At 43.4% G+C, this 12,487-nt stretch overlaps 1 protein-coding gene and 1 long non-coding RNA gene across 2 annotated transcripts in view; one reads left to right on the forward strand and one right to left on the reverse strand.

The window, feature by feature from the left end:
- DENND3 (DENN domain containing 3) overlaps positions 1 to 6,382 on the reverse strand; it is a 43,753-nt gene extending 37,371 nt beyond the window's left edge. The window contains exon 1 of the mRNA XM_075415493.1: positions 6,214 to 6,382. Within this exon, the coding sequence (XP_075271608.1) occupies positions 6,214 to 6,297 (84 nt within the window). The 5' untranslated portion in view covers positions 6,298 to 6,382. The remainder of the gene's footprint in view (positions 1 to 6,213) is intronic.
- Positions 6,383 to 6,561: 179 nt separating this feature from the next.
- The window catches only part of LOC142360718 (uncharacterized), a 44,165-nt gene continuing 38,239 nt past the window's right edge, over positions 6,562 to 12,487 (forward strand). Inside the window, exon 1 of the long non-coding RNA XR_012763310.1 lies at positions 6,562 to 6,762. This is a non-coding gene — a long non-coding RNA (uncharacterized LOC142360718). The remainder of the gene's footprint in view (positions 6,763 to 12,487) is intronic.

Consider the following 12,487-nt stretch of genomic DNA (forward strand, 5'->3'; position numbering starts at 1 on the left):
CACTCATCCTGAGTGAGTTTTTTAGCCCTGTTTTCTCTCTACCCTTAAAATTGTGGGTTTAGACTACATTTTCTTCCTTGCTTTACATATGTTAATACCAGGGGAACACTCTGGGCTTTTTCAGTAGGCAAGGAATCATTCTTCATCATTCAAAATGTACTAACAAATATCAACTACTGTATTTCCTCCTTTGAAGTACTAGGATATACTTAAGCTACACTTCAAACAAACACTGGTTGTAAGGGAAACCAGGCAACAAATAAATGAAAACAGCGAAAATCAGCGGAACTCCCTAGATAAGTCTTTGTTCAACTTTAGGAAAAGCTACATTTTAACCCAGAATAACCTCTACAGGGGAAAAAAAAAAGAAAACCGAAAACAAAAAAACACACAAGCTTTCACAACCCAACTTTTAACTTTCTACGGCAATGAAGAAAGTACAGTTAAAAACAACAATCACTGTTACAACGCACACAATTTTATGACACTGTACAGCATGCAGCTATGCAAATTTCTCTGGATACTGATGATTCAGTGGAACAGGCATCCCAAGAGCACGCAGGAAACTGCAGCATTTTTTAGTAGGCAGCTTTGTAAAGTACTGCTGCGCTGAAAGCCCTTCCTGCCTTGCTATGAAAAACCTGTGGAGGAAGTGATCACAGGAGCAGATTTCCTGATACTTTGGAGCACTTTTTATATTCTTGACCACATAGAGACAAACAGCTGCATTTTCTATGATTCTATGATTTTCAATTACTCCACTGCAATTCTAATTCTTCCTGCAAGGTCAAAACAGCAAGTAAAAGCTTTGTTTAGTCAACGGATATTTGGAAACAGGAAAGGCGAGTCTCAATGTGGCTAAAATGCAGTTTCATTTTCAACTGTTTGCTACCTGATTCAAAGACAGATGAAGCATATATTCTGCTTTTACCTTCAGGCATGATGCATCGGTACTACTTGGATTTATGCTATTCCCTGAGACCTAATGTTGGCCTCTCTCATCATTTCCCTACTTTTTAAAATACCTACAACATACAAAGCCCTATTGCTTCACTGAAGCCACTCTTCCATCATCCAAATTTTAGAACAAAGTCTCAGTTTATTTTCCCTAGTAGAACAGTCAACCAGTAGTATTCCTTACATTTGAGCATCACAGGAAAAATGAGAATCACAAAATCACAGAATGGTAGGGGTTGGAAGGGACCTCTGTGGGTCATCAAGCCCAACCCCCCTGCCAAAGCAGGGTCACCTACAGCAGGCTGCACAGGACCGCGTCCAGGTGGGTCTTGAATATCTCCAGAGAAGGAGAATCCACAACCTCCCTGGGCAGCCTGTTCCAGGGCTCCGTCACCCTCAGAGGGAAGAAGTTCTTCCTCATGTTCAGATGGAACTTCCTCTGCTTCAGTTTGTGCCCATTGCCCCTTGTCCTGTCACTGGGCACCACTGAAAAGAGTTTGGCCCCATCCTCCTGACACCCACCCTTCAGATATTTATAAGCATTTATTAGGTCCCCTCGCAGCCTTCCCTTCTTCAGGCTGAACAAGCCCAGCTCCCTCAGCCTCTCCTCGTAGGAGAGATGTTCAAGTCCCCTCACCATCCTCGTAGCCCTCCACTGGACTCTCCCCAGTAGCTCCTCATCTTTCTTGAACTGGGGAGCCCAGATCTGGACAGACTACTCCAGATGAGGCCTCACTAGGGCAGAGTAGAGGGGAAGGAGAACCTCCCTCGTCCTGCTGGCCACACTCCTCCTAATGCACCCCAGGATCCCATTGGCCTTCTTGGCAGCCAGGGCACACTGCTGGCTCATGGTTAACCTGTCGTCCACCAGGAGACCCAGGTCCCTCTCCACAGAGCTGCTCTCCAGCAGGTCCACCCCAAGCCTGTACTGGTGCATGGGGTTGTTCCTCCCCACGTGCAGGACCCTGCCCTTGCCCTTGTTGAGCTTCATCAGGTTCCTCTCTGCCCAACTCTCCAGCCTGTCCAGGTCACGCTGAATGGCAGCACAGCCTTCTGGTGTATCTACCACACCTCCCAGTTTGGTGTCATCAGCAAACTTGCTGAGGGTACATTCTAACTATTCATCCAGGTCATTGATGAAGAAGTTAAACAAGACTGGGCCCAGTACTGACCCCTGGGGGACACCACTAGTTACAGGCCTCCAACTAGACTCAGCGCCACTGACAACAACCCTCTGAGTTCTGCCATTCAGCCAGTTCTCAATCCACTTCACTGACCACTCATCCAGCCCACAATTCCTGAGCTTCCCTAGGAGGATGTTATGGGAGACCATGTTGAAAGCCTTGCTGAAATCTAGGTAGACAACATCCATGGCTCTCCCTTCATCGACCCAGCCAGTCATGCCATCGTAGAAAGCACACTTACCTTCATGATGTATTATTTACTGTATCTTAAGCTCCACCATATACTGTAATAGGATACTTGAAAAAAAAAAAAGTACTTGACTAAAAATAACAAGTGAAAAAACACTCTTTCAGTGAACATACAGAGTCTGAACTAGAAAGAAATTAGAGTGGAAAAGACAAAAGTTCAGGTAAGTATCCACTAGAATATTCAAAAGATAGTAATGACTTTAAAAAGCACGTTACAAATTGGGGTACTGAGTGCCAGATTCTGCCATGCTAAAAACTTCGCGTGTCATTTTCCTTAGCTGGCAGCTGACATCCATTTCAAGTGAAGAAACTGGAAACACAGATAAATCCAACGTGATTACTCTCAAAATAACATGCAGCTAAACATTTCAGAAGGAAATTCAGAATTAAGGCTCAGCCCTGAGGTTGTTACGCAAGAAAAACACAGACCCACTCAGACAGTAGCAATCTTAACTTGGCAGATTTGCCCTGCAGAGGTTTTCATACAAAGTTGCTCCGACGGGGCAATCCCCGACTAACACTGAAGGCATCTCCGTGCCATGAAGCACTGGATGACAGCCAGCGATCTAACAGCCTCACAGTGTAACAGCTTCTAAAATGGCAGGTCTTTCATGTCTTGAACTACAACAGAGGCATTAAAAACCATTTTTTCTTTGCACAGAACAGCACTGTCAGCGCTGTCGCTGACCCAGTGACTCAGTCATCAGCATTCAAGTCAGCTCACATTAACGTCTACGGCCAAAGTCATATTTTCTTACCCTTTCAGTTCAGGGATAATGACTAGGCAGCAACAGAATAATATTCACTTGTTTCTACTGTTCTTTGAACACTTTACATTCTCTGCTTCTACTCTTGTTTCTTTGTTTTGAAATGCCTCTCTTCTGTCACTTTTTTGCTATCAAATGTCCTTGCATCATACACTGCTTCTTGTAAACGCTAATGCCTCTTCTTTCCTGTAATTCTGCAAGATTCCAGAAGTCAGAGAGTTTATTTCATCCCCACTTACTGATTATGTTCCTGTAACAACGGTGCCATATAGGACACAAATAAGAGACAAACTTCTTACAATGACCGCACTATTTTAGACTCAAACAAGTAGCAGTGTGTTGAAACCACACATCAGAGTGTGATCTCAGCTATTTGGTGCTTCCTTGATCTCATTCTCCTCTTCCCATCACTGAAGAAGTTAATTTCATTTTGAATGTCATGAAAGAACCAGTTTCTTTAAGGAATAACTGGGCAGGGAAAAGTATTAAGCCTTAGAAAAATTAGGTTGGAAGGAATCTCTGGAGGTTCTAGTGCAACCCTTTGCTCAAAACAATAACTCTGAAGTTGGATCAGCTTGCTCTGAGTCTTAATCCAGTAAAGTTTCAGAAATCCCTTAGGAAAGAGATTCTTTCCCCCTTGTGCCCCAGCCTTCATAGAGCTTAGCTTCTTCTGGTCTCAATCCTGGTTGCCAGCAGTTCTCCAACATCCAGGCACCCAAATCTGGGACAGTATTCCAGATGTGACCTCACGAGTGTTGAGTAATAACAGTAATAATAATAATCCCTTCACCTGTGACCTACAGTCCTGATGATGCAGGCCACTATATGGTTACTTCTGACTGCCACAAGCGCATACTGCTGACTAACCCTCAACTTGATCACATCTCATTTCTTTCGTACAACTTGACACCCGGGAGGCACTACAGAGAAAGGAAAAAATTGGTGTGGCGGTTATGGCTGCCTCAACAGGGCCAGAAAGCAGGATGCAGACACTCTAAGAGACAAGATCTGTACCACTGACCGTGGTAGGTAGATACAGAACCCAGCAATGGAGCGGACAGAAGATCCGAGACATCTCCCAGACAGCTCGCATGTGCCACTTGCCGTATCAAAATCCAACTTTATAGCTGAAGATAACTTGGAGGAAAGAAGTCTTATAAAAGATGGCTGTATGATCTTCACTATTGTCCATCTCATTCTTACAAAATGCACACTTCCAACACTAAAAAAGTCATCTCTAGCTAAAAATAGCAGCCTTTGACCTCTTCAAATTGAAATCTTAGAGCGACAATTATCTTGGCAATGAGGACAATTGATGGATGACAGCCCAAAAACTTCAGTAGTGTGAGCTTCAGTGCAAAACTGTATCTTTGTTCCTGGAATCCCCATCAGCTACAGGTCAGTCAGATAAGACTTTCCTTACTCTGGGAGTGGTTTATATCATGCTCCTGCCAACTTCATTGACTTTATTACCCTGTATTGCAATAAAGTTAAGGAGGCACAAACACACTTTCAAGACCAAGACTTGAACAACTATCAAGACTTTTACCCTGCTGTTTCATCTGTAAATATTATCAGAGGTCCACTACTTTCCATTCAAATGCTCATATTTTCTGTCAATAAGGTATCTTCCTTCTATATTCACTGAAATCAGACACAGAACATATTCCACCATTTCCTCAGGTAGATAGTGCTACAGAAGGAAAAAGAAGTGGAGTAAATCTATAAACTTGCCCTAAGACAGTGATTGAAATCCCTGCAGTGTAACAGCTTGCAGGGGCGTTACTGTAGTTAATATTGACAAGCATAGGGACAACTTTCCTTTCTGACACTCCATTTTATACCTTGAGCAAAGAAATAATTCAGAACTGTAGTGTGACTGGAACATCAGAATTGCTTCTGCTTTTTGTAGCCAATTTCTTATTTGTTGTTCTATGGATGTTTTGGAAGCAATGAGATCAAACTGAGAGGACTGGAATGAAAAAGAAATTCCCCTTCTTTTGGGTTTACTTTTCAGGCAGATCCTGAAACAACACCTACACACCGACTCCAAAAGTCCAGTGGTGACATTTATGGCAATTTGAATGGGATGATCCTGGAATTTGAACCTCTGCTTAGCTGATATCACTTCAGAAGCTGACATTAGCAAAAGCCATCTCCTGAGCGAGTGAGCAGCAACAAGTTTAACAAAGACTTCTTTATCTAATGCTATTAGAGCGCGCAATCAAATTCAAGTTCGAGCAAGACAACCGAGATCCCTGGGAGCTCGGCTTTTCAGCACGTGCTTGGCACCACAGCTATCCCCGCAGCGGGGCGGCTCGTAGGTATCTAAAGAAACCATCAGCACATTTTAACAAAGCAAAAGCAGGCAGAGGACTTTAATCGTTAACTCACATGTGAAGTGGCGACGGTCATAAACAAATTCTAAACCGCACATTCAAAGCGGAAACCAACCCATCAACTTCTGCCCCCTCTGAATCGCTCAGGTTGTGCCTAATTCAGAGCACTAAGCTTAATCTCAATACAAGGATTTCGACCTTGTGTTGCCCTAAGGATACAGTTTACCAGGCTTTATTCCCCTATCTTTATCTCCAAGGGAAGATGGGAAATGAGATGTCATCCAACCTCACGCTGTCCCAAAGATACAAACTACCGCGCTTCATTCCCCTATCTTCATCTCCAAGGGAAGATGGGAAACAGGATGTCATCCAGCAAAGGATATACGCGTTGTCCAAGCATTTTGCTGTTCCTGCTGATATAAAGCTCCACCACATTCTTCATCTCAGCTCGGACCTTTGAAAGAGTGTAATTACTTCACGCCGGGACCAAATTATCCCTACTTTGTTCATGATATCCTCTCAAAACAAGTTTTCGTCAAAAGTATTTCTGCTGTATCCAACGGTAACAGCAACAAAGCAACCCCGCAGTTTTCCTCAGGGAGGAGAGAGGCCCGGCCAGGGAGGAGCTGGCCCGGCTCCGGCTCCGGGCAGGGAACCGCGCTGACAGGGGCTGCCCCACAGACCGGCCGAGCCCGCCCGCCCCGGACCCCCGCTCACCTGGAGCAGCGCTCTCACCCGCTCCCCGGGCACGCCGATCAGCAGGCAGATCTCCAGCAGGCCCGAGGGCAGCACGTCCTCCATGGCACAGCGCGGCAGGGCCGGGCCGGGCCGGGCGGGAACGGCGGGCTCCGGTGGCTCCTTCCCTGAGGGCCGCTCGGCCCCTCCCCGCGGGCCGGACCGGGCTTGGGGCGGGAGGGGAGCGCCTGCTCCCTCGCACGGGCACAGCAGCCCGCCCCTCAAGGTAACTCGCGCTTTGATTGGCTCCTTCTCCGATCGCTCTGAGGACCTGCGGCAAATCAGAACGGCAGCGCCTTGGGGAGGCGGGGCGTGCTCGCTGAGGTGGCGGTGAGGGCCGCTGGTAGTCCGTGTTCCCTCACCGGGTGAGGTCTGGGGCTGCGCCGAGAGAGGCCCCGGGGAAGGCGCTCCCCGACCCAACGGGCAGCTCATTTTTTCTCCCTCCCAACCTCGGGCTGATTTCCCGGCGGGGCTTGGCCCAGGGGAGGCTGAGGTGCCTCAGGACTGCCCTGTCGCCGGCGCTTCAGGGAGGTGGGTGAAGTCATGGCCTGGTGTTTTGATAAGCGGTGCCGTTGCCTGCTGTTTGCTCCAGGTGACTCAGCAGGGGTATGTGACTGCCACTGAATAAGAGTCTTATATTTATCGTGGGTCATAGTTTCAATGAACTGTAAGCAGGCTGGGTGGTGCTTTCACCTCCGGAGCAGCAGTGTTCTCAATGGAGCTGCCTGCACAGCAGAGAAACAACCGAGGGGACTCCACGATTTCTTTTTGAGCTGTTTAATCTAAATAGACAACGAGTCACTCTGTATGTGTTGGCTCTGGGTAAATCTTCGTTGAGAGAAATGTGTTCCCTCTGGGATATGTGCATAAAGTACCCGAAACTAGAGCAGTTTCTCTGAAACTGAAAGTGCGAGACACAGTTTCGTCACAACCACAAATTTTTTTTGTGGGCTAGTGTTCGTGTATTTTAAATGCAAAAAATCCCAATATAAATATCTCCAGGCTATCATGAGTTTCTTATTAGTCCAGCATTCAGAAGACACTTCTTCAAAAAGTACAAAGAATCTCAGAAACACAAGGTGTGGTCTTCATGAGGATTTTATTATCTGATTTTTTGTGGTGTTAAATCGTAGAATCATAGGTTGGAAAAGACCTGTAAGATCATAAAGTCCGTCCTCCCAACAACACCATGCCTACTAAACCATATCCCAAAGTGCCATATCTACACGTTTTTTGAACCCCTCCAGGGATGGGGACTCCACCACCTCCCTGGGCAGCCTATTCCAATGCCTGACCACTCTTTCAGGAAAGAAATTTTTCCTAATATCTGATCTAAACCTCCCCTGACAAAACGTGAGGCCATTGCCTCTCGTCCTGTTGGGATTATATGACCTCTGGTGTTCTCAACGTATTTAGAGGAAATCACAAATGCAGAATATAGGAAATTATGTTTATATAGCACTGACTAAAAGGAGGAAATTCTTGAAAACCTGGAAGTTCAGGGATCACTTCTTCAAAGTGATGGAAGAAGGTCATAGGCTCAAAGATTTATGTTAATGAACTTCAAGGTCATAAGAAGTTGTTAGTATCATCTTGTTTAGCTTGTGTAGCCCAGGCTTACAGCATCAGAGTGATTCCTGTATTAAATTTGTAACTTCTGATTGGCACTGTGGGTTCCTGCCATAGGGATTACTAACAATCACTGTTAGAAATTAGGCATTTCATTTTTAGTTTCACTGTTTAGCTTTGCTTTTTTGCCACAGGATCGTGTTACGGTTTGCTTGCCGTTTGAACAGATTCTTTACTATGAAAAGATTTCTCCATGCAGAGTTCAAGATTATTAATCTCAGTTTCTTTGTATGACATTATACAACTCATACTTTTAAAATTTCTTTCCTAATCACGTGTGCATCTTTTCTCAACCTTTTCAATTTTTCCAGTATTCTTTTTGAATTATGAACACCAAGAATAAGCTTCGCTATTGCTGAATATGCAGTGATAAATCACATTGCTATTTCTCACTGATATCCCCACTTCATTAAAACAGAGAAAGACTGATATATGAATCATTCAAAAAGGGTGTAATGTTTAATTGGTTATCCACTGTAACCCTATATGGTTTTCTTAGGGTTATTACTTCCAATATGACAGTCCTACATCTTACATTCTTTGTCCTATGACTATGACCTAGCATTTGACCACATTAAAAGAAAATTACAAATGAACTGAGGCTATTAAGCAGTCCAGGTCACCCTGCAGTTAATTAATCTGTATCATGATTAGTTCCTGATTTCTCTGCTATCTGCAGTGATAAATACTGGATGATTCTGGTTCATAATTAATGTAGCCCTTAAAGCAAGGATACGGTGAAGTTACTATCAAAACAGAACTACAAGATGAAAGGTACTGAAGTGGATCTGATAAAATCTCAGGAACTCTGGAAATAGGAAACCTGGTATATGGGGTCACTGGTAAAAAACAAAATAATTCACATAGAGAAGAATGCCTCTGTGCTACAAAAAGATGGATGTAGTTAAATATTTTTTTTCCTAAGAAAAATTGTCAACTGTGGAAGAAATACCAGCTTTTATTATGTGTTTTCTTTTTGTGAGAACACAAATACAGTAAATGTTTGTTTGTTTGTTTGTTAACTATCTGATGTGGTACTTGGCTGCTTAGAGCTATATGCAGAAAAAACTGCTAATCTTGATATATCCTCAACATGGGTAAGACTTTATCAGACCTGAGGGCCATATCTGAATAATTAAAGATCGCCTTGACATAGAAATCTAATTCGGCTTCCAAATACAGTGTTCATGTTTTAACTACTGGGCATGTCCTTTTAGTGAGGATTTTTGTTCATGCTTGTGCATCTTTTCAGTTAGTGCTGAGAACTATACGTAGGCTAACTTAGGACTTCATGCATGAACTCTTGCAGAGTTTCACCATGTTGTGTATAAAGACTACAGGAATATCCTTTTCAAACTGAATGTAGACATCATTTGTATTCTGCAGATTTATTGGTATGTTGTTCAGTTCAATATCCTCTCTTTCACTTATGATTAAGGTTGTTGCACAGCAGTATCTTTAGGTGAGAACTAAAACTCAGCCCACTGCTTCTTTCCACTACCTGGCTCATAGGAACAGACATTTCTGTGTCTACACTAAGCAAGATGGCATAGATAAGAAGTCTTTATTCTGTCTTGTAAGAGCTGTGTGCTCCAGCCAAAGAGGAGACAGGAAGTACAGCATGAAGTATGATGCTCTAATATGTATCAGACAACTCTTTGCAGACTAGAACTTCATGAAAAAACACCGCATCTCAGGATTTTAAACCTTTGTCTTTAAAATCAGTTCTTATTAACGAGATCGTTTATAGGGGGAAGGATTTGCTTTTGAACAAAACTCAGGGAGGTCAGCTTGACGTATTCTCTTCAACTTCAGGATTTCTCATTTTATGTTCCTTCTTCCAGAATAATGAAGCAGGAGAACTCTGTGAATCTGCAGAGAAGATCTTGATTGGCAGATGTAGCATTTCTTTCACTGCAGGACAATACACGTTCTAAATTTACACTGATATTAGCAACTGAGCAACCACTTGGTAACTGACTATGCAAATTGAATCATTATTTTCACACTAGAGCCCTGTACAGTCTTAAAATTCCTCTCCCAGTGTCTCAGACATTTATTCCCGTTCTTAATAATGCTGCAAAAACCTATTATGGCAATTCCTTATTGTCCCAGGTATCATCCAACTGAATGCAATGACTTTGTACCCAGTATTATTCTGTAAAAGGTGACCAGGTTCAGTGTAAATGTATCAGAGGGAAAGAGTTCAGGGATCTCTGCGTCTATTGACGATTCGATTTGCATCTTCTTTCTTTTTTACTTGACTTGTCTGCTTTGTGCTGCCACCATTTATGGCATAACAAAATACAAGTTTTTTGTGACTTTAACTGTCATTTAGCGTGCATCTCTTCAATAATACATAGATATGTTTCACTGACACTAGAGAAAAATGCTAGCATGAGACCAGTTTTTACAACCTATCACCAGATGGGATTTGTATTCTCCACAGATTGTACTTGCCCCTGTACTGGAGAAGTCAGCTACTGTCAGTTCTTAGGCTATGGAAGGTTGCTCCCAGTTCAAACTTCTGTAGGGAAACACACGTTTAAAGCTCAGATCCTTGTGGTTTGTCCTCATATGCAGAAAGGCTTTGTCAGGTTTCTCTGCCACCTCTGAATAAGGTAGTGCAAGTACTAAAACCAGGTAGCAGTGAAGTCTGCTGTTTCACCCTGGGAATGCTCTTACAGCACCTAGTACCTCTGCCCTACCCTGCACTACAGTATGCGATGTAGACATCTCTTAGAACTGTCAATAGCAGTCTTTTTAATCTGAAAAATATCAGATTAATTTTATATGCTGTATGCAGAATACTCTTTGGTTTATATCATAGCTGTAATTAATTACTTTAATGTCTGCCATCTCCTTTTTAAACATAAACGTAGGTCAAGCCACACTGTGAATGAGGGTAGGATATGAGAGAGAGAGTAGGGTGTCACAACCACACATGTGCAGCTATGTCATGGAACCTGGTGTTTGTGCCCCACCAAGGAGCGAGAGAGTGCTAACGAGGAGAATGAAGTCTCCTTAGCCCCACTGTTATCCCATAACCTAAGAACTTCTGCAAAGGACTGTAGGATAACCATGTGCAAGACTGGGATAAAGACATTGATAAACCGGAACAAATTCAACAGAGAGCTGCCGGGATGGTCAGGGCTGAAGCACTTGCCCTGTGAGGAGAGTCTGAGGCAACAGGGCTGGAGAAGAGATGGCTTCAGGGAAACCAACAGCAGCCCTGGTACCTACAGGGAGGTCATCAGGAAGATGGAGCCAGGCTCTTTACCAAGGTGCACAGCCAGAGATGGAGAAACAACGGTCATAAACTGAAACAGGAAGTACTGATTGCGTCTAAGGAAAATAGTTTTCATTCTGAGAGTGGCAGAGCGCTGGAGCAGAGGCCTAGAGATGTGCCATCTCCATCTTCAGGGATTTTTGAGAAGAGACTGAATAAAACCGTGAGCAAACTGGTCTCACCTGACAGCTGGCCCTGCTTTGAGCAGTAGGTTGGACTAGGCATCTCCTGAGGTCCCTTCTGACCTGGATGGTTCTGTCATCCTCAGGGCCTCAGTGTACAAATACAGCAAGAGGGCTGCAGATTTTTATATGAAGGAAACAAAATGTTAGAATTCCATTCAACCAAGTAGGGAAAATCCTCAGCCACTTGTACAGTCAATGACCTTTCAGTTTAACACAAATAATTTTTTTGTGATGGGATAACTGAGGTCCAAGGAAATAGCTTTGGGTGTCAGTGTAACACTTATTCCTCATCGTCTCTGTATTTCTGATAAGGAGTTGGCTTTAGTTTTATTTTTCTGAGAAAAAAATCTGTTGAACGTCGTGAAGGGGATGGGGAGGGAAGCTGAGCTTTATCACAGCCCCGGCATCTAGGGAAATGTAGCAACACTAAGCTGGCAGGTCTTGGCAAAGAACCAGATTAATGTGAGTGCTCTGAAAATTAGAAACACTTTGCATTGTAAATGTTGCGAGATATTCCTGAGGCTACAGAAGAGCTTATTCCTGAATCTAATCACTCTAGGGTCAGTTTTAGCAGTGTTTTATTTATATGGAATGCATAACATGTCCCTCAGATCTGACTTGCTTAACATGACATTTATTAGATTTCCAGTTCTTTACCATCTGGCACAATCTCAGGCAGCCAAAGAGATTTTGCAGCTGCTTTTATAGTAGCATTAAGACTTTATAACATTTGTCCTTTTACTGCAGTGCTGTAAAAGAAGTGCAGATTCAGAATTGCTGGAGTAGTGCGACAAGAGAGAGGAGAGGTCAACTGGTGCACAAAGACAGATACAGAAAATAGAATTTCAGGTAGGACAGTTTTTGTGTAATAGGTTCTTGTATACATCAATGTAAGAAACCATAAAAACAAGCACAGGTGCCATAATTCATAGCTATGACCTGCCTTTTGTCCCTGGAATCTGAAGAATCTCTTGGGATGCTCCACTATGTTCAGAAAAGATCTATCAGCAGTTCGTAGCTTGACAAAAGCACAATATGGTAAACTTCACTGATAATTCGTGTTAGCTTAGTGAAGCACATATTAAAAGCCAAACATTTTCCCTCTTGATCTTCTTGTAGCTGCACCTACATTACTGTCTTTATGAGAAATCAA

Source organism: Opisthocomus hoazin, chromosome 3 (genome assembly GCF_030867145.1).
Source record: "Opisthocomus hoazin isolate bOpiHoa1 chromosome 3, bOpiHoa1.hap1, whole genome shotgun sequence".
NCBI classification, from domain to species: Eukaryota; Metazoa; Chordata; class Aves; order Opisthocomiformes; family Opisthocomidae; genus Opisthocomus; species Opisthocomus hoazin.